The sequence below is a fragment of the Cyrtonyx montezumae genome, unplaced genomic scaffold (genome assembly GCF_038088225.1).
Source record: "Cyrtonyx montezumae isolate F1298 unplaced genomic scaffold, pur_monq_1.0 scaffold_8, whole genome shotgun sequence".
NCBI classification, from domain to species: domain Eukaryota; kingdom Metazoa; phylum Chordata; class Aves; order Galliformes; family Odontophoridae; genus Cyrtonyx; species Cyrtonyx montezumae.
The window spans coordinates 57567920-57590882 of record NW_027072089.1 but is presented as its reverse complement, the minus strand read 5'-3'; the positions used below and the strand labels follow the sequence as shown (position 1 = coordinate 57590882).

General features: G+C 39.6%; 1 protein-coding gene across 1 annotated transcript in view; it reads left to right on the top strand.

Moving 5' to 3' along the window:
* Positions 1–22963, top strand: part of TMEFF1 (transmembrane protein with EGF like and two follistatin like domains 1) — a 124110-nt gene that overhangs the window by 88459 nt on the left and 12688 nt on the right. The window contains 1 exon segment of the mRNA XM_065752660.1: positions 10788–10884. Coding sequence (XP_065608732.1) covers positions 10788–10884 — 97 coding nt within the window.

Here is a 22963-nt window from a genome sequence, read left to right as displayed (position 1 = left end):
GTTCTATGAAAAAGGGTCAGTGTAGCTTTTGTCACTGCCTCCTCCAGCAGTTTTATGATGTTAGACTCTCAATTACCTGGCTCTTTTCTTCGTGTCAGCTGAAGTGTCCTCACTTTTGTCTAGTATGAAAGACATCAGATCTTGTTCTTAATTTTTGGCAGAAAAATATTTTGCCTCACAAGAAATTGTTATTCCCACCTGTTGTGATTATGTTGTTGTTGTGTGTTTTGTTTTGCTTTTCTTTAGACACATGTAGTGTCTAAAGTGTAGTGTTCTTGTGGTAGTGGGAAGAGTATAAGGAAGCTGCTAAGCTGTATAGGGACTGTGTCAGGAAAGCCAAGGCCCAGCTTGAACTGAACTTGACTAGGGATGCCAAGCAGAACAAGAAAGGCTATTACAGGTACCTCAGCCAGAAAAGAAAAGTCCTGGGGGGTGTTCCCCTCCTAGTGAGTGACACAGACAGGCTGGTAACAACAGACAGGGAGAAAGCTGAGGTACGGAACAACCTTTTTGCCTCAGTCTTTCCTGATAAGTGCTCACTACACAGACCTCAAATGTTTCCCTTGGTAGGAGGGGATCAGGGATACAACATCACTCCCACTGTAAGCAGAGATCAGGTTCACTACCACCTGAGGAACCTGAGCATCCACAAGTCTATGGTTTCTGATGAGATGCACCCCAGAGTCCTAAGGGAATTGGCTGATGTGCTTACCAAGCCATTCTCTATAATATTTGAAAAGTTGTGTCAATCAGTTGAAGTCCCTGGCGACTAGAAAAAAGGTAACATCATACCCATTTTTAAGAAAGGTAAAAAAGATGACCCTGGGAACTACTAACTAGTCAGCCCCACCCCTGTGCCAGATAAGAACATAGAGCAGATCCTCCTGGAAGCTATGCTAAGGCACATGGAAGGCAGGGAGGTGATATGGAAGAACCAGCATGGCTTCACCAAAGGCAAATCCTGCTTAACAAACCTAGTGGCCTTCCATGATGGTCACTGATAAGGGAAGAGCCAGTGATGTCATCTGTCTTAACTTCAGTAAGGCCTTTTGACGCAGTACCCCACACCATCCTTCTCTCCAAATTGGGAAGATATGGATTTGATAGGAGGGCTGTTCAATGGATGAAGAACTGGCTGCAGGATTGAGTCCATTGAGTGGTGGTCAATGGCTCAGTGCTGATGTTTGCTGATGACACCAAGCTGTGGAGTGTGGTCAACAAACAAGAGGGATGGGAGGTCATCCAGAGGGGCCTAGGCAGGCTTGAGTAGTGGACCCAGGTGATCCTCATGAGATTCAACAAATCCAAGAGGAAAGTCTTGAACCTGGGTAAGGGCAACCTCCATTACCAATACAAGCTGGAGGATGAAAGGATTGAGCACAGCCCTGACAAAAAAAAACAAACAAAAACTATGGGTACAGGTGGATGAAAAGCTGGTCCTAAGTGTGCAATCTGCCTTTACAGCCCAGAAAGCCAACTGTATCCTGGGCTGCATCAAAAGAATCATGGCCAGCATGTCAAGGGAGGTGATCCTGCCCCTCTACTGGTGAGGCCTCTGCTGGAGTACTGCATCCAGATGTGGAGTCCTCAGTTCAGGAGAGAAATGGTCCTATTGGAGCATGTCCAGAGGAGGGCCACAAAAATAATCCATGAAATGGTACACCTCTCCTACTAGGACAGGCTGAGAGAGCTGGGGCTCTTCTTCTCGGAGAAGAGAAGAATTCTATGATTCTATGATTCTCCTTATGATGTGGTGAACCATTGCTGCCCCGGTCTTCCCTTGTTGCTGAAGTGGGTGTGCTGCTTCTGCAGGACACTCGCCTTGTCTTCAGTGCTTTGAGACATTTTCTGTGTCTGGGAGTAATCCTTAAAAAAATGGAACTCCCTGTTGTTTTGATTTTCGATCTCCGCTCTGGCCAAAAAAATCAAGATTGTTGTACTCAGAATGTTTTCATATCTGGAAGTGTTTTTATTCCATTATTCGTGTAACTGTAAAAATGTTACAAGGAGATATTAAAAACAGCAAAGAAGTATTACAGGCTAAGGAAATTTAGAATTAAAACAAACATTTAAAAGGCTGCTGAACCAGTTGAGGTTGGAAGAGCATTGTTTCAGATCCCAACAAGGGAAAGTCCAGCTGCAGGACTGACAGGAGCACAGCATAGCTCCTTCCTGGCACAGCTCTCCCAGTTTTCATCCAAAGGAAACTGGGGCATGCTGAGATTCAATAATCACCCTGTTCTTACAGTTTCATAGTGGACTTTGGCTGAGAGTACACAAGTGGGGACCATGTTCAGAAGTTTATGTGCCCTTTTGGGTACAGATGCTGCTTGTAAGAAGCAGTGTAGGTGGAAAAATCCAAGGGTTAGAGAGCAGGATCCTGTGAGTGAGTGAACATAATTGTTTTGAAATTTCTGTTTTCTTCTTAGGATTTACAGTTTCAGATGCTAATCACAGAATCAGTTTGCTGTGTTTCTTAAACACGCAATTAGTGGGATTGTGCATGCACCAGTGATGGATGAGTGCAGCTGCTTGTACACGTTCAGGAAGTGTTACCATTACAGTGCAGGAGATGTACTGTTTGCTGGTAGATTTTTAAATCTGAAAGAAAGTAGTAGGAAAGGATCTATTGCTATAGATCTGCCAGTGACAGCCTGCACTGCTTAAATTAGCTGTGTGCCTCCTGTGCAGCTGAGATTTGTGCTAGTGGTTCACATCGTTCTGTTTCATTTTCCAGATGCATTGCAAGCTCATTAATGATTCTGAAATGATTTATGCAGAGTTTCCCTCTTGCTCCAAAGCTGAGTGATGTTGAATGCATTCATTTTAATCTCAAAAAAAAAAGTTATTTGGAACCAATTTAAAAAAAAAGAAAAAAGAAAAAGGGAAATTACAAAAAAAAAAAAAAAAAAACCCTCTTCCTCAAAGATCACTTAGACAAAATCTTGCCTTAGAAGTTGTCATGCGACACAAAAATGCTAAAAATTCTGAAACTACTGATCCACATTCTCTCCCAAATCAAATTTATTGTTGCAAAGACAGGAGATTTCAGTAAAAGGAGTGGGAAAATTTCTTAAGTGCAATTGAATGAAAGTGAAAGACTATCCCTTCAAAGGCTGACACGATTGTCTAGTTGCCCTCTGACTTTTTCAATAAGTGATTTCCATTTCCTATGCTTTGTTGGCACAGTATTTGTAAAGAATTGCAATTAAAATCACTCGTTTTGCTCAGTCCAGAAGTCTGAACCTTCAATTAGCATAATAAAAATTACAGTTATGAAACTAAGTTGTTGATTACATGTGGCAATGAGTATCATGATGTCCCTTCTAAGAAGAGTATGGATTGTTAATTCAGAAATTAGAGAAATTTCAAAAATCTCATTGTTTTACCATTATGTTTCCCCTCTAGAGAAAACAATGTCAGAGAGTGGGATTCAGCCCTAAAAATATTGTTTAACTGAGGTCACAGCGGATAACTGTGGGATGCTAAAACATGAGCTATAATCTTACACAAATTATTCTGCAATGTCCATGATCTGAAGAATACACTCATAAAAGCAGCTTCCTGATCCACTTTATTTAATGTGTGATTTGTTGCTGTTTGAGGAAGAACTGGTGAAAGAGACGTCACAGTCTCAGATTCATGTTCATCTCTGCCAGTAGTAAATTGTAACACTATTTGGCCTGTTGGATGTAGTTCCAAAACTGATAGATCAGGGCACAAAAACTGATGAACATGAACTGTCATGCATTCATAAAGGAGACAGATTGCTTGCTCACATGCCACATTTTCTTTTTACCAACATGATTTTTCCTTTTAAAATTTTTATTATTGTTGGAACCTGCCAAGTTCTCCCAATGAAAAGAACTGTCTTGACCCAGTAAAGCAGCCTAAGGAAGATAACCTGGGTGGATTTCATAAAATTGCAAAAGGGCTTTGGTTGGAAGGGACTGTAAAGACATTCTACTCCATCCTGTTGCCACGGGCAGGACTGCCCCCCAGCAGCTCAGGCTGCCCAGGGCCCCATCCAATCTGTCCTCGAGTGCCTCCAGGGATGGGGCATCCACTGTATCTCTTGGTCAGCCAGTGCCAGCACTTCTGTGAAAAACTTCTCCAACATCAAATCTGAGTCTTCCTTCCTATAGTTCAAAACCATTCCCCCTCGTTCTGTATCTGTCTACCCATGTGAAAAGTTAATTTCCCTCCTGTTCATAATCTCCTATTAAATACTGGAAGACCGCAGTGAATTCTACGTGCAGCCTTCTCCAGGCTGAACAAGCCCACCTCCCTCAACCTTTCCTCATAGGAGAGGTGCTCCAGCCCTCTGACCATCTTCGTGGCCCTACTCTGGTCCCTCTCCTGAAGTTCAGCATACAATACTCCAGATGAAGCCTCACAGGAGCCAAGTAGAGGGGAGACAGTTACCTCCCTTGCCTTTCAGGCCACTCATATGGTGCAGCCCAGGATACATGAATGTGACTAAGGGTGGGCGTTTCCAGTGTTTTCTTCAAAGTAATTTGTATATCAAAGCATTTTTTTTTCCTTAGTTGCACAACTTCATACCAGAGGAGTATAAAGAGAAGCAGTCATCTTAGTGGTCTTCATGCCTGCTCATTATGTACAGAGCTGGCAGCCAAGGCTCTTGGCCAGGCAGAAGCCCTCTGGTTTAGCTGAAGCGACCTCAGTGTTCAGAAGTCATCAGATTGTTTTAATTCATTATTCTGCCAATATTCTAAAAACAAAATCTCACTGCTGTACTGCTCAAGTAATAGTGAGACAACTGTAAATTCTACCAATAACTCTAAATTCGGCTCAGACTTGCCTTTACATGTCTTTTTTTCAGAAGTGTTGTCCCACTGAAGTGGAAGCTGATTCTTTTTTTTTTTTTTTTTTTCAGAGATACTGGGCAAAGATAATCTGCTTCCTTCTGGCAGTAGTCCTTGTTTGAAAGGCTTTTCTTTGGTAGTACTTTCCATCTGGCATGCAGACATAGTGCAGTAACTTATGAAGGAGAACCATATTCCTTCTGAGTCCCTAGGTCCTTTCTTTTGCTAAATGTGAACTGCTGACTAGTTCCTTCTGTCTCCTCCAAGTAAAGACTCTTCTCCCTCTTGCTCCATTTTCTCTATAGTTTCTCAATTTGATACAGGCAGCAAGTGCTGTTTGTGTTATTCACTTGGTGGCCTAGTTAGGCCTTCATAAGGATGCGCCGAAAACTGTTAGCATGTGTTATGTATGGTGCCATGCTTTTAATAAATGTCTCATGACTTTTCAAGCCAACTTCTTAGAGACACATCAGTGTCCTTGAAGAGACAGGTCCTGTTGATTAGTAAGAGACCTTCAAGGGTAGCATGTCTAACTGTCCTGCTGTGCCCATGATATTTTTTATTCTTGTTCAGAGCATATCTGTAACTAAGCAAAATGCACATTTGATTAAAAAAAAAAAGAAAAAGATGCAGTAGTGGTTAGACAGATGGCACCCAATCATTTCAGGCTTTTATGCTAAGGAAATAACATGCTTGCAATACATATAGCTAAGTTAATTATTATTAAAATAATTTGTTTTGAATTTCTAATCCCTCTGAAACCTAATAGGGAAAGTATCTTGTGATGAACGTCTAGCAGATTGCATTTAGTAATTAATAAATTGATATACAGTATGTGCTTTTTAGCAGGCTGCCATCTGTTCCTTCCCCTCACTGGGGACAACACTTATCCAATAATTGTCACACAGTCAGAGTGATATAAACAGACACCATTTAGAACCTCAAATAATTTTTTTTTAATTTCTGATAATACTACTGATTTATTTTAATGTATTTTAATATGACTGCAGGAGCTTGATGGTTGTTAACACCCTGGATAGTAGGTAACATCATGTCTTTTAGGCATATTTCTATAATGGGGAGTGATTTCAAGAGATGTAAGTGCTGATTCCATCACATGGTTTGCCACTGAGTATCACTGTTACTTCCAACAGCTCTATTTATTTCTGAGATCCTATACTCGGTAGGTGAAGTGAGCACCAAACTAAACTTGCAAGAATTCCTATAATTTCACCAAAGGTTCAGCAACACAGAGGCAAAGAGCTTGCATATTCTGGTGTTGTGTTGGTGAGAACTCATCCTTAGCAGGGACTTTAAAGGGGCTATTGCTTGTTCACAGTGTTGCAGGGATCTGGACTAAGAAGGATGGATTCTTCTTGCCTCTTGTGCAGGATGACAGATAAGAAATGAAAGCAGGTTCTTCTTATGCAGGTTCCTCCTTTTAGGGCTCACAGAACGACACTTGGCATCTTTACGAAATTGTGGGACATCTTCTTTGACATGTAGTGACTTTCCTGTCCTTTCCATTTTCTATCATCTTCCACTTGTGCATAATTTCTTTAGTGCTTGCTCCAAAGCTATCGCGTCTTTGGAAAAAAAAAAAGGGAGTTTGGCCATATTTGAAGAAAGACAGTAAAGAGTGAATTGGTGTTTATGTTCCCTATCCAGAGGGTCTTGGAGTGAGAGCTGATCCAGCTAGTTTTCCCCACTGTTATCCATAGCATGTAACTATAAACACAAGTTATTGTTATCAAACATGTAAAATACCTGAGGCAAAACAAGGGCAGTGGTGGCAGGGAGTCTTGCAATGCGTGGCCTTGAGTCACTTGCTTCTGCACATCCTCAGGTTGTGCACACACTATCATTATAATAACCACTCGACAAACATTGCCATCGCTGGGCTGTGATTAAGCTATCAACTTCAAACTCAACCTGTTCAAGCACCTCTCTGATAAATAGTCCAGACATCATTTCATTAAATCTGCAATGCCCAGAATGGAATTTCAAAGGCTGGTGTTTTTCCTGGAGCACACTTACAGCTGCACCATGTTGTCTGTTCTGCACAGCAAGGTGTACTCTCTGGACTTACCAAGCTAGGCTTTGCTCCTGATCCAGCTGGCAAAAAATGCTTTTGCATAAGAGCCAGCAGCTCGGTCTAGATTGATTAAGACACTGCTTGCCAGAAATTTGGGATAGCTAAAACTAGTTGTTGCCCTTGCGTTAAATGTAAACTTACAGACAGAAAAGCAAATTTGCGACTTTGTTTTAAATTATGGGAATAATCTCCATTTTAACTAGTGCATCATTATTGCTGCCCTAAGAATTAATGGAAGAGATGTTAAGTTACTGAAAAATTGAGAGAAGTCCCATCCATAACGTGTGATGCTTGTGGACTGTAGTTGGGAGAGGAATTTTCAGTACTAGCTCTATACCAAGGGGATTAGTATGATTTCAGGACGTATCTTAAGGGTACAGAATAGGATTTGCTGTGGCCCTTCTTATTTTTCCCAAATTGTTTTGATTTTAGTTATCTTCCATGTGGTCGCTCATCAGTAAATAATCTCTAAATAATCTCTGTATTCCACATACAGTTAGGAATTGATTTTCAGGGGATCTTCCCCAGACCTGGGAATAGTTATTGCATAGCTAAATGGCTATGGAGCAGCCACAGCTCTCCACAGGCTCCTTCCATTTCACTGTTAGCAACGATAAATCTATGATACCAAAGCTGTCTTTCCTGCCCATGCCTGGGGGCAGTCCAAACTTCACCTTGACACAAATCAATACATTTGCTTCGAACCAAAGGTATTGCAGTTGTAGGAGCACACAAATGAGTTGCCAAGGGAAGCAATTTACTGCTGGCCAGTTCCTCCAGAGCAATTGCCCATTTGCAGGTTCCTGAGGTAGATCTGGCCATCTTCTGCAGGGAAATAATGACTCAAGAAGTGTTAATGGGCAGTGCAGCTCAGAGAAACAACTGAGAGTCACAGATTCCATCCTTGTCCCTCATTTCTTTGAAGGACAGAGTATTAATGAGGTGCTGACCTGAAACACTAAAGGAAGCTGAAAAGATAGGGAAAATGAGCTTTCACTCAACATGAAATTAAGATGTTAAGAGCAGCGTTAATCAAGACACCAAAGAAAGTGAGAAGAAATTCTGTAATCATCTATACACCAACATTAGAAGCCTGCATAATAAACAAGAAGAGCTTGAATTGCTCATTTAGGAACATATTTTGACCTAATTGGTATTACTGAAACCTGCTGGGAAGATTTGATTGATTGGAAAATTAAAATTAATGGCTATAACCTATTTAGAAACAATCAAATATGGAGAAGAAAGGAGAAAGGAGAGGCAATCTGTCAAAGAAGTGCATTGCCAATCTGGAGACACTTGCAACAGAGGAACTAATGCCCTCAAATATTAATGGCTGAACTTATTTTGCCAGCACACAAGTTGGGTGCAGAAAATGTTTGCTGCCTATCCAGGCTGAAAAAAAACAACCCAGTAATTATTTATTTTGTACTAATGGGAAAAGTTGCATTTTCTTGAAGACTTCAATCTAAATTATATGCAGTGTTTTATGCTGCCGGTACATCATGCAGCTAGTAATGAAAGAAACTTCTGAAAATTAGAGTTGACCATTACCTGACATGGAAACGTTGCATCAAGATGCATTCATCTGTACTACACTTCATCCTGACAGGTGTAAATTAACAGTACCTGAGGTGCAGGTAATTGTGATTTGTGCGTATTTATTATATGTAAACAGGATAAAGTACAGATAAATAACTCCATCTACACTAGGACGTGCATGTTCTAATCAAGAAAAAAAGACCACACTTTTTCTAAAACAAGCAAAAAATATTAAAGTAGATAGAGAAAGCAATTTTAGCAGAGAGGGAGAGAAGTTCACACTGAATAGCATACAGAAACAATTATTTAGTAGTTGTGGATTACTGTTTACAAACACTGAAATGCTAATAGTGCAGCAGAAGTGCTCTGTAAGGCATTCTGGTTGCATTTCAAGTGAAGTCAGATAGTTTATATAGGAAACAATGAAATATTTTCCATCCTAATAGTACAGCAGAAGGTTACTAAGCACCAAACGTCAAAGGCAGATGTTTTGTAATCTACAGATTTGGCTGGTTTGCACCTAAAAGCTTCAGAAATGACTGAAAAAGAATTCTGTGGGCTACTCATATGTTTATTTTTCTTCATTGGAACAATGAGAGGTAATGAAGTAATCTACAAATGTGTGTGGGAACTTCTTCGCAGTGCAGTGACGGAGCACTGGCACAGCTGCACAGAGAGGTGGTGGAGTCTCCTTCTCTGGAGACATTCCAGACCCGCCTGGACGCCTACCTGTGCAACCTGGGCTAGGGAGCTGCTTTGGCAGGGGGGTGGACTCCATGATCTCTAGAGGTCCCTTCCAACCCCTATAATTCTGTGGTTCTGTGATTGTTGGTTATTTTAACTAAAGATATCAAAGACTATATTTCACCTTGATAAAGGCATCTCTGAAATAGTGTGTCCACCTCTTGTATCTGTAATTCCTGAGGATCATAACATATTTTTTACAATACTGGGGAACAGCTTAGAGGGTCATAAGAACAATGGAAAAAACGGAAATAACACAAATGAAAGCCATGAGCAGTGCCATTTGTTTAACTTATCAAACTGTAAGGGAGCATTTATTGGTGAGGAAAGTGACACCAAAGCACACTTTAGCATGCCAAACACAGGCCTAAGATCACGGTACCTTGAAAATATTAAAAATCAAACGTAAATAAGATGTAACTTTGTAAAAATAAAAGAAAATTACCTCTCTTGCAGTTTAATAAGTGTGGTGATAGAATTCCTACAGTGGTAATTTTGTTTGGGTGTGTATTCATCCTTAGAAAATGCACTCCACGCTTTGGACAGACTGCAAGTGACTAACCATGCACACTCCATATAAGCTGAGCCCATGGATAGCAGGAAAGATTCCCTTCAGGGAAGATTGAGGAAAGTTAGGAAGGACTGTTGTGAACTCCTTTTTTTCTATTTAAAGAATACGGCAAGTTTTTAATTGGTGGTGGTTGATTTCTTCTTGCTATAGTACATGAAACTATGAGAAAGGAAATAACTTTGTGATTACTTTGCCTTATGTGAACATATATTAAAGTTCTTGACTGCCTCTGCAGATTTCTGTTTCCTTTTCTTCTTTTCAAGCTCTCCATTACTGCACTGTTCAAGCAAAAAATACTAAGAAAATATTGTATTGAAACAATTGCAGTACAGTCGTATTTCTTTTATTCAACTAACAGTTCTGATGTCTGTGTCAAGAGCAAGATCAGTGCAGGTGTTTTTTAGAACATTTGGGGTATTAATTTTATGTTTCAGGAGGCATAGCATTCATCCCATTTTCTTGTTAAGATGGCTTTCTTCTTTTAGTCATGTTCTAATCTAGAAAATATACCATAGCGTGTTTGAGATGTAAGTACAGTCAGAGGCTGTCATCAGAAATAAAAAGTGGAAAAAATGTAAGGAGTAATGTAAGAATATCTGTAATTAAATACTGTAAAAGAAAACAGCTTTCAAATATTCCCTGTCTAATACTCAAGAACATTAAGGGTTTATCTATTATCAGTGCCAGTTCAGATTGAATGTGTCTGGGACACGTCAATGCTGATTGCATGTCTGGTGAAATGAGAATAAATACAATGAAATAGCAATAAAGGAAGAGGCAATCAGTGAAGAAGTTGTGCTTTTGGGATGCTTTCTTGTCATTGTTACTGTTCTACCAACCTCCAATTGCTCTATTTTGAAAGCGGGAGCACTATTAAGGTTTATAGCTTCAGTGTAAGTATATGATAACTGTTCACAATATACTTGAAGGGAAATGGATTTTAGGCAGGGAAAATTAGAGCTTAATATAAAAGTCAAGCTTTCTGCTAACAGCACCTTGTTTTGTTTAGAGTATGAAGGATCTGGGACAGAAGTTCAGAGAAAACACTCAAAATGTGGAGTTTGCAAATATAGGGCTGAGTGTGATGAAGATGCAGAAAATGTTGGGTAAGTAAGTTTTCCTTAACAATGTCAATGAAAAAAAGAAAAAGTATGTGATTATCTTCACTATACTTGCTCCTATAGAAGTTTTAATTGAACTTTAATTGAAGTTTAATGCTATCTAATAATAATGTGTTTGATATGTGTCAGTAAAGAACAAATTATTTTCAGCTGCAAGATGCAGAGAGAAAACAATGCAAAGGCATATTGGAGAATCTTTGTCAAATACTTTTTCAATGAAAAAATGTTTATTTGTTTCATTCTGGAAAAAAAAGAAAAGAAAAAAAAGAACCCATCACAGAACAGAAGAATACAAAATAAATACTGATCATTCATCTCAGACTTCTTTCCGTATGTTCTGCTTTTTTTGTACAGTGTTACTGCGAGAAGTATACTTCTCTTTTACCTTCTAGCTGGGATCTATTTCATGTATAATGGGTTTAAGTTCACAAGATTTTTATGAGATATCAGCATAAAGGAATCTCAGGATGTAAGGCAGTTTAGCACTAATATTCAAGATGTGTGCTGCAAATTATTCCTGTATATACAAGTGAAAACAAAATGGTAATAGTACACATGAATAGTGGCCCAATACTTCAGGTTTCCCAAAGTGTCATACCACTGAAGTAGGCCTGCTCTCTTATGGGGAGACAAATGAACTGTAGCCATATTTCATAATAATTATAATTTTCTGCAATATTGCCTTGGTCTGTTTCATTTATGACTGTCAAGATGGGTATAGATTTGTTTGTTACATGCACTGAGATACGCTCTTGGCTTTGGAAAATCAATTCTCAAGCATTCAATTTCAGTAAAAGATTGCCTATTCAGTCTATACTGGTAGAGTTTGCATTTCTATGGCTATACAGTATCCATAAGAGAAGATAAAGTTGAACAGAGTGGAAGATTTTTCCCCAGTTTTCTGCTCGTATAAATGAATCCAAGCTCCCCCTTCTTGGTGGAAGTAGAGTGTTTTGCTCTGTTGTGTTTTTTTCTCTTTAAGATTTTATGAGTGCTCTTGGAAAAAAATATGTGAAACAAAGATATTTGTATAGAGAAAAGTAAAAAGTTAGGAAATATGAGGCTTGCTTACAACCTATCTGTAATTTTTTCAATTTTGTCAGCTTTCTGACCTAAACGACTTAATTTTTTGCTCATTACCTTTGACCAATATAGCCTTTAGTGATATTCACTGTCAGTTTGGATTCAGTCTAAATAGGGCCATGCTACCATAGATTACCTACACGAGGTTAATTTTGACATGTCACACAGAATGTCAAAGACTTACTTAAGCAAAAGTTAAGAATTTGGTGCCTTTTATTCATAAAATCAAAGTATTTATTTACTTGACACAAGATGGGATATAAATCTGGGAAGCTCTTAATACAACCTCCCTTTAGAATGCTATATACATCCGTGCTTTTTAACTCCATAAAACTATATCATTAGATATAAAATAACTGGCAACACAAATATCTTTAATCAGATTTGTATAAGCACCGTTCATTTCATGTTTTGTTGTTTGTTTCCTTTAACTTTCTTACGTCTGCCTGTGCAACCTTGAGCCTGCTTTGGCAGGGGTGTTGGACTAGATGATCTCTAGAGTTCCTTTCCAACCCCTATAATTCTGTGATTTGATTCTGTGATCCTAGACTGGTTTGGTTTGGAAGGGACCTTTGTACATCACACAGTTTGAATCCTCTACCTAGGATTCTACCCTAGGCAGGGATACCTCCCACTTGCCCAAATCCCTATCCAGCCTGGCCTTGAGCACTTCCTGGGAAGGGACATCCATAGAATCATAGAATAATTTGTGCTGTATTACTACCATTATCATTCCCAGTTCTAGCAAAATATGCAAGCACGGTAATTTAATAAAAATATACTATACTGATTTTTCCTTTCTGAACTGTGAGAACTTTTTTACATAATGAGGTGATATCTATAGAACCATGATCAAAAAATTCATTTAGTTCTGTTCAGGTAGGCTTCTTAGGCCTGGATAACCCTTGCTTGGACTTCATGGTAGTAAAACACTTAAAATGATTGCTGTGATTACAAAAGGCATTTTAGGAGGATTCTTCTTCAAGGTAATAACTGAATGAGTTAACTGAACTGTCTCCTGCTGTTCAGTAGATAATCTCAAGCTGTATTCATGAGATGCAGTCTAATACTTTTGGTAAATATAAAATTATGCATTTTTTCCATTCTTTTTCCAAATGGTGCAATCTGAGATGTTGCAAATATCAGTTCCTTTCTGTTCTGAGTGCTCCTGAGATTGTGAAATGACATCTGCACTCCGATTTCATGAATAAACTAAGTTATGGATAAAATGATTAGCCTGAGGACAGACAGTAAATTAGTGGAAAGGGAGACATCCATGCCACAAACTGTTGAGTGGTTTGAGATAAATGAGCTAGCACTAATGAGAAATCCCCAGTCCTGCCAACAGGGCAGCCACAGCAGCCTGGAGTGCAGCATAGGCAGATTTTTTCCTGGTGACAGAATGATTCAGCTAAAGGCAGTTTTATTTCATATGGACTGTGGTTTGTCTTTTGGACCACAAAAGATGTGGCAGTGTTTTGTAAAAAATGATTACATTTTTCAGTGAAATCTACAGGACCAATTCTACAGTAGAACAAGAGCAAGTGGTAGCAACTACTTCGTATTTTCTGATATCTGTAGTTGGACTTGCTGATGTCTAAGCAAGTGTTTTCTTCTTAGAGTTAGCAGTGATATTCCAATTTGACATAAAGGGAAACATTTCTCCCTTAGGGTGGTCATGAAGAAGGTGTCTGGTGAGGCTGTGGAGTTCAGACCAGTGGAGGTGGTGAGAACCTGATAGGACACAGCCATGGGCACCCTCGTGCAGCCATGCCAACTTTTGAGTAGAAGGTTGGAATGGCTGACCTCTGCACATCCCTTTAGGCCATAATGATTCTGTGATTCATATAATCATAGAATAGTGAGGATTGGGAGGGACCTTTAAGATGATCTAGTGCCAACTCCCCTGCAACAGGCAGCAACACCTCCCTCTAGACCAGGTTACTCAAAGTCCCATCCAGCCTGGCCTTGAAAGTCTCCAGGGAGGGGGCATTCACAGCCTCACTGAGCAACCTGTTTCAGTGTCTCACCACCCCCACAGTAAAAGGTTTCTTCCCAATATCTAGTCCAAATCTAATCTCTTCCAGTTTAAAACCATTTCCCCTCATCCTGTCATTTCCTGCCCTTATAAAAAGCCCCTCCCCAGCTTTTCTGCAGGCTGCTATAGCGTCACTTGCAGCCTTTTCTTCTCAAGGCTGAGGAGCTCCAGCTCTCTAAGCCTGTCCTCATAGGGGAGGAGTTCCAGCCCTCTGATTCTGTGTTGTTATCAAATCTCTGTGCTTTCTAAAAAATTTTAAACAAGAGTAGTTGTATGCAGCTGAGGTGCACTCCGCGTTTCAAGTTAGTGATTTTATTTTCAGTTGCTCCTTGAACCATCCTTCCTCTTAGAGTTACAAATTTTAGTTTTCAGGCTGAGCATTGAATTATGATGGCTGTCTGATCAAAGTTGCAACATATGCCTCTATTACACAAAATCATACACAGTGTGAAAAATTAGAGAAATGCTTTGCACAGCATTTCTGATTCGTATCTTCATTTTGATTTCTCAAAAACATTATCTATACCAGAAATGGTTACAATGTATGGGAAGTTGAATGCAAAAAATACGAACAACTTTATCATTTGCACTGTCTTTTCAAATCTGTGGATGTTAATTTCAAGTGGACTGACTAAGAGAAAGAAGCAAAGTCTGAGCAGATGGATGTCATAAACAGCATGCCATACTTAGAAAATTAATGTTCAAGTGTGTGCAAATTAATATATTATATAAGATTTCTTTATATAAATGTGAAAAGGAATCAATTTGAGGAAATATCACAGCAATATGCTTTTTCTTTCTCATACAACTTATAAGTATTTCAGAAAAAAATTGACTTTATGGACAGATTTTTAAAGAGCATAAACAATCACTAGTGGACGCACTAGTCTTAAGATGCATGAAGACTTGCCATGCCTTGTTTGTTCTGTACCTTTTTGTAGGCAGCAACAGCCTGCAGACAGCAGACTTTACATTGATTGGATGTTATGTTTTCCCCCTTTACCAACAAAACAGACTCATACATTGTATATTCTATGGAGAAGCCACTGTCTGAGACTGATCTGTCTGTACTTCGCTTTTTGTCCTGTCCATCGAAATGTCTCTCTGGCCAGAACTTTGCTTTGTTGCTTAGAAGAAGCAGCATAATCATACAAAACTTGTAGTTAGGGAGTGAAAAAGGACATGTGAGGCTGGTAAATTTAAACATTTGTGAAGGAAACTGGGCAGAAGCCGAAAGATGTAAGCAGCATGAGGGTGATGTGTGTTTTTTTCTGCCTGAATTTGGAACTGGAAATGACTTCCTGTTGAGAAGTGGAGCTGGAGATGGCAACACACAGCTTGGGGCCACCAAGAGTAGTGTTGATGTGTTGGAAGCTAGTGAGCTAACCCTGCAGGGAAGCAACAGAAGCATATAGCTTTCTATTGATAGTTTCATCTTGGAGCACACTGGACTTTTCAGTCCTACTGGTCATGTTACAGATCACCCTATCAGTACACAGTCAGAAGATTGTATTTTAGTAAATATTGAAACACACATACTAATCCAGTATGAATGTAAAATTAATGCATATATGTGGTTGTACAGTCATATTCACTAGAGTAGCATTTAAACCTTTCTTCATTGGAAGCAGTGTATACCAATACTTATACTACTGTGGCTGTTAACAGATACAGTGATTTATTTATTTTTTCTCAGATGGATTTACTTAACGTAAATCTTGTACACAGCTTCTAAACCACATGATGCCTTAGTTTATTGCATATGATTGAACCAGATTTTTTTCAGGTCCTTTGAGACCTGAATATATATTTCTTTCACTATAGCCACTTGCAGCAGTGATAAAGAAATTGCTAACATAAATATACTTGTGATTTTTTTGGAGAATGTGAGAGCCCACCTTTCTGTATTTTTTAGAAGATTTCAATTTTTAAATGGTCCCATTTTTAAAGTCTTATTACTATTACCTGATCTTATTTTATTTTTTTTTTTCCTACAAGTTTCTTCTTAGACATACCAAAACTCATTCTCAGATTAAGGCAGGAATTTTTAATACTGATGTTTCAAAACCACAGAGTGACAAAACTGTAGAGATTGGAATAGAGCTCTAGAGACCATAAATCCCAAGCTGCTATGACAGGAGGTTTCCTTTAGCAGGTCACATGGGAACGCGTCCAGGCAGGTGCTGGATATCTCCAGAGAAAGAGACTCCACCACTTCTATAGGCAGACAGTTCCAGTGCTCCTTTCCAATCACCCTCTCAGTAAAGCTTTATGGAACTCCCCATGTTCCAGTTTTTGCCCATTGTCCCTTTTTCTGTCACTGGGCCCTACTGAAAAGATCCTGGCCTTATCCTCATCCCCAACCTGCCCTTTGGATATGATTTCATCTCACATTTTACTTCATACGTGAGGTATCTTTTAAAACTACAAAGTAGCGTTGCTTATGGAAAGTGATATCCCCTGCTCTTGCGCTCTGTGTTACATCACATCATTCTTTTTTTTCTCTCATGCAATAGCATTCCTGAATACCTGAATAAAACAATCTGCCAACATTTAGTAAGTATCTGAAGGCATTTTAAAGTATGTTGTAACTTTAGGAAAATAATATCCCAAATGAAATCATGAAGTGTAGCATATTTTAGGAAGGAAGGAAGGCATCTATAGGGGATCATCTGGCCCAGCCTCTTTTCCTATTCAGCACCCAAGGCTAGTTCATGCTGGAGACACAGGTTTCTCCAGGAGAGCTCTGACCATTTCCTCAGAGAGAAGTTTGACAGCCTCTCCTGTTCATGGGCTGATCTGCTCTCACTTTGAGGAATAATTTATTTGCGTTTCAAACAAACTTTCTCCTGCTCCAGCTTGTTTGCTGTCTCTCACCCCTCTATTGCATACCTCTGAGAAAAGCCTCCCTCTTTCTTTTCAGTAAAGCCCCCTTAGATAGCTGATGACAGGAGTCATTTACCTCCTTAGCCTTCCCTTTTCCAGGCTGAGCGAGCCCAGCACCCTTAGCCAACCTTACACACCACACGCTGTGGCTCTCTGCCCATCTCAGTGTTTCTCTGCTGGTCCCTCTCTAGTTTTTCAACATATTTCTTTTTATCAGGAGTCTAAAGTTGAACAGAATACTCCAGGTGATATGTCATGAGTATAGGAGTGGATGGTAACATCCACTTCCCTTGCACTGCTGGTATCATTTTTGTGGCGCAACCAAGGCCTCTTCTGCTGCCAGAGCACTACGCTAGCTCCTGTCAGCGCTACCTCCAAGGACCACTCACCTTTTGCTGCATTGCTTCTTCCTTGTCAGGCCACTCTAGTCCATTCTGTGGTAGTTTCTCTTCAAGTGCAGACATTCCCTTCATCTTCATACATCAGTAGGTTTCTGCTGGTGCATTTCTCCAGCTCTCCTATGCTCAGTAATAACCTTCCTTTCCTTCAGCCTATAAGCAATTTAAATAAAATTAATCATTAGTAGTTTGAGTTGCTATTTTTTAGTCTTCAGTAAAAAAACTAAGTCAACTCAAAAACAACTTCACTGTAAAAGTTCAAACATCATGTTCTCAGTTTTATATATATATATATATAGGTAAAGTAAACCTTTTGAGATTAACATTTTGCTACATTTGCTTCGGAGAGCAGAGGCATCTCATCGCCGTATAGATTCAACAACCACATGATTTATATAATGTCTGTTTTCACAATGGACAAAATGGGAATTCAGAAGTATAATTATTAACACTTAGGATCAGCACTGTGGACATTCTAAGATCCTGGTTTTTCTCTTCTCTATGTAATCTGTCTTCCAGAGAAAAGCTTGGTCTGTTTGAAGTTATGGCACACTATTTCATACTCGCCTCTTTTGACCACTTTTTCTCTGTTACTATAGTCAACATTTTATTGCCTTTTTAGAATATGATATCACATGCTGGTATTCAAAAGAAATGGTATTTTAATACTGTGTGAATGCAGTTCACAGCTTTCTAGTCCAGTGGAAAACAGAAACCCTAAGTCTCTGAGTGGCACAAAACAAACAAAAATGAAGGTAAATCAAGCTAAACAAGGGATTTATGATATTTATATGGGATTACATACAATTCACAATTGTGTTGTGAATTATGTACAATTGTCCTACAGTAAATCCTGATATGAAAGGAATAGTGTAGTGGTCTCTTTGTTATACTAACTATTAATAAATTGAATAGGTTCTAGTGGATAATAATCCAGACTTGCTTTTTTTTAAACGTATGTTTTAAAGATCTTTGCAGCAATGCATGGCAATTCTTTGAAGGTTTATATTATTGGATGATGGAGGGGAGGGTTAGGCCACTCTTGTGAGAACAAGCATCACTCACTATGTGCTGCTAGAAGCTCACTGTGGTTAGGGACTTCATTTATAAAGCGATCAAAGAAACCATAACATTAAAATAGGAAGAGAAGGGGTGGCTGGAAAATAGCTGAGGCTTATGGTGTGCTTCTTTGCTGGCAGAAGTGAAGACTGAGAGGGTGTTCAAGCAGGACATAGAGAAGCCTGCAGAATTGAAATCTACTTCACTTGCACTTATCTCCTCTGTGCTAAAAAGGGATTTTAAAAAGGACGCCAAAAAAACCTAATGAATATTCAGCATTAGTTGAATAGGTAGAGAAATCACTTTAAAACCCAGATTTTCTTAGTTCAGGTTTCATCTGGAGAGAATTGCACACAAGGGAAGGAACATCAAACGAAAGGTAATCCTTCATTTGCCTTTATCACACTCGGTTATCTTCTTAAATGCAATTGCAACACCCCTGCTATTTCTGTTCACCTAAATTTATTCCATCAAGCATACATTTATCCATCTGTGTGCATCTCACGCACTGTTTTATTCTAGTATTTCAATTCTATGCTTGTAAACAGATGTGCCAATAAATAGGTGAGTAGCTGGGAAAGCTTACCATTGCATTCTATACTGGAGAGGAGTAACAAGCAGTACTCCCCATGATGCCCACCCTGAAAAACATTCTTGGAAAATCCCATATGGGTGCAAAGGCAGCAGCCTGCCCTCTACTTGGAATGGCTGGCCTCTTACTGCAGTCAAACTCACTCCACAAATCTGCTTTTCTCTTTTCTTTGACACTACCACAGTTCTTAAGCAGGCAGAATTTCCAAGAAATCTCATGCCCCTTGAAGCCTGAAAAGCAAAAGGAGCCTTCTAATGTGTTGTGATCTCTGGGGATCTAATTAATTTACTGATAACAGCAAGTGCTCTTACAGCCTAAGCTTGTTTCAAATGTGTCACATCATTTTACTAAACAAGTTCTCCTCGTTACACCTAGTAACCTCTTATAAATGAGCACTACGTTCTCATTTCTTATTTATTGAAAACAACTTTTTTATTGTTGTTTGGTTCAATTTTATCACTTCTTGATATTCAAATGCTTTTCTGTTTAACTAGTGGTGTTAACGAACTATATGCATGCGACTTGGAAAAGCACATTTTCACAAGAGAACTGAACTTCTATTTGATCCTGGAAAGCACATCTTTGCCTCCTTTCTTACGACATCAGCTTTCCGAAGACAAATGACAAAATCTAGTTTCTTTGTGTAAACCCTACTGTATCATGAAATCGTCTGGATATGTCCTTTTGACTTTCCAGGCCTAAATTGAGAGACACTAAGCAGTAACCATCTCCAGCAAGATATCAGCTCAGAGAATTAAGTGCCTTTTTCAAGCCTCTTGGTTCAAAACCAATAGGAAGGGTCTTGAAGAAACTCTTGTTGCACTCCATCTCTTTTTATCCCAGTATGATTTCTATAGCAAGCTGTTACAGCAAAAACTGGAAGCACTCATTCACTTCTTTCTGGCGTGAAGCATCAAACACTTTTAAGTTATCCTTAGTACAAATGTACGTTAAGTGGCTGCTCTTTAAGTGATTAACTTTCTTCTTCTGAAAGCTGCACTGAACAGCCATACATCAGGCAGAAGGCACCAATTGTTAGCCTTTCATTTTCTTTATGAGCAAAAAGCAGGGTCATGTTTGGCAAACATAAAAAAGCCAACAGCAGAGCAGCAGTGGGGCTTGAGCTGTGGAATCCTCCAGGCAATGGTGGCAAAACACCCAGAATTAACAGTAAGTCAAAAATGTTGCCATTGTCTCAACTTGTGCTGGGATATGATGATCAGTACTCAACAAGGCATGCCTTTGGCAAGTCTCAAGTGAGATTGATGTTTTGAAAATATCAAGTGGGGGATCAGGGAAGTCTTTTTTTTTTTTTTTTTTTGTAGAGTATTTTTTTATTACTTTTTATGCATATTTTTCTCTGCAATGACTTTTATCAGCTCAGCGTCACTAGTTTATGCCTGGACCACTGCTGGACTTTAGACAACTGTTCCTGAAGGTTACTCAAGATTAACTGACAGAGATCTACTGATATTTAAAAGTGCTTTAACATTTTAGCAAGCTTTTGATGTAACAGTTTTTGAACAATTCTTTGCTAAAATTTGAGGTTTTCCTTTCCAAGAGCCTTGATTCCATTGTGGGATCACTTGTGAGGCCTAAGCATACCTGTCAACATGGCACATGCCTGAGATGCAGGACTCAAACCTATCTGCTGTCCATCTTTGAGTCTTGTCTCATGTGACCCCAGTAGTGTCACTGGCTCTGCACTGGAGACTGAGTTCACTTCAGCCACACTTGCCCTGTCATTGCATTTCCTGGCTGCTTTCAGCTTGAAAGCTGTTTTAACCTCAGGTTTTCCACACTAGAAGCATATAAGCAAGATACTGTTCTGCAGCTATTTATGACTGACATCCTTATGGGGCAGCTAAAATTGTGACAGTCATCCAGACTTGGACCAACCTTTAACATTTATAAAAATATACTGAGGGGTCAAAACAGCGGTGTCTAGGACGTTATGGTTAATTTCAAATGTAAGTATTGAGTTTCTATATGTGAGTAATTTTCTTTTATTACAAAATGTATTGTGTGATAGGCAGTGTTATATTTTTTCTTAAAACTTCTGTTTTGGTACGTTGTAATTTCAGTGTGCAGCTACTTGCTTATCGGAAGCCACATGCACAAAGCATGTGTCTCAAAATTGAGGCTGAGAATGCATCTTGCTCTTGTTCCTTTATATAAAGAGTAGAATGAAAATTTTATCTAAAAATCAGTTAAAAATATGAAAAGCGAGAATCAAAGCTGTGATGCTGTCTCAATAGATGCAGAAGAGCTCTTCAATACATATTTTAAATGAGTTGAAATAAGGTGGAAAATTCCATTTGAAATATCTTTTTATGTGGGTTAATATCTTAACCTAAACCTTATTGATACAAGCTTTTCAGTGCTTCCTGCTTTATAAAACTATGTTCCATTGCAATTTACTCCCCTGTAATTTAACTGTACTATGTAACATTTCATGGCAGGGATGAGATTTTTTTTTTAATTTCACATGTCCTGGGTAAGGCACGTATTTTCTCTCACTGAACAGCACTGCACTGCTATTTTCCTGGAAAAAGAAGGGGAGGAAGGGCCATGTGATGCATTGCCATTTGGGAGACTGAAAAACAAAGCACAAAGTGTTAAAATCAAAAGCAGGAAGCCACTGCCTGAAGTAACAAAATAAGGGCTGAAATCAACAAGGTGTATATTTTACACCTCCTCATGGGCTGTATTTAGTTGTCCTAGTCTTTGACATCTGCCTGACTTCAGGAGTCCGGCCCGTAGTGGTGGCCAGTTCCCCTTAGGCAATTGGATTTTCTGTCCTTGCTACAGCATCAAGATACTGTCCTGCTCTCTGTAGCTCTCTGACTACAGGATGTAATATATTTTCTGTATTTTACAGAAGACTCATTTGGGAATCTTACAGTATTTTCCTGAGCTGCTTTTAGGTTTCAGACAGGGGTAGTGAGCCTGTCCTCTCTCAGGAATTCGGCTGCCAACTTTGGTTTTTTTTATATAGAGCATCAGAGCAGCAGTTCATTCTCCCATGGTTTTACCTTCCTTAGCAAACACCAAGAATTTAAAAACATTTTTTGTTTCATGTTTTCTACCGAAAGCATATTTCAGCTTCTCTGGGAAGTTCAGTCCCTTAAGCTGAGTTCATAGGATGGGAGCATATAGAGACGTGGGCCTCAGCTACTCTGCTCACGCACGGCATACTAGTAAAAGGGGGAAGGGTAGCAGTTGAGGCAGTATCATGGAGACTACAGGCTGTGCAAGTTGATAGCAAATTTGCCAAACAAATTTTCATTATGCTCCTGCCTCTTTTTTTGGCTCCTATTCACACTCAGCTTTCCTGGGCTGAGGCAGGAAGGCATGCAATCAAACCATTCGCTTTGGCCTGATGCTCAGCCCAGAGTCTCAGGCATACACCTTCCTAATGTGCTCCTGGCTCTGGAGAAGAGGAGGTCCTGAAAGGAAGTGGTCTTGGAAAGGAGGAGGAGGCCTGGATGGAGGATGGGATGATCCTGGAAGCAGGACCAGGTCTTGGAGCAGTCATGCCTGTCTATGAGATGCCCTGGGACTCAGCTGGATTTGCCAAGCAGCTTGGCTATCAATGGCTAGTGATAGCAAAAAGCATCTGAGAAAGAATTACCACCACCTTCCACCCAACCTCCTCACAAAGAAAGGCAGTCAAGACTTATCCAGTCACACCCTTACATTGCCAAGGAAAGGGACTGTGCCCCTCTGCTCAGCATTGTGAGGTCTCACCACAAGCACTGTGTGCAAATCTGGGTGCCACAATACAAGAAGGACATAAAAATGTTAGAGAGCATAGAAAGAAAGGCTACAAATATGGGGAAGGGTCTTGAAGGCAAGAGGTATGAGGAACAGCTGAGGTCCCTGGATTGGTTCTGAGCGGAGCAGAGGAACTGAGGGGAGGCCTTAAGGTGGCTGCAGCTCTCACAGGGAGCAGAGGGGCAGCACTGAGTGCTGTTGGCTTTTTTTTAATCTCTTTTCCTACATTTA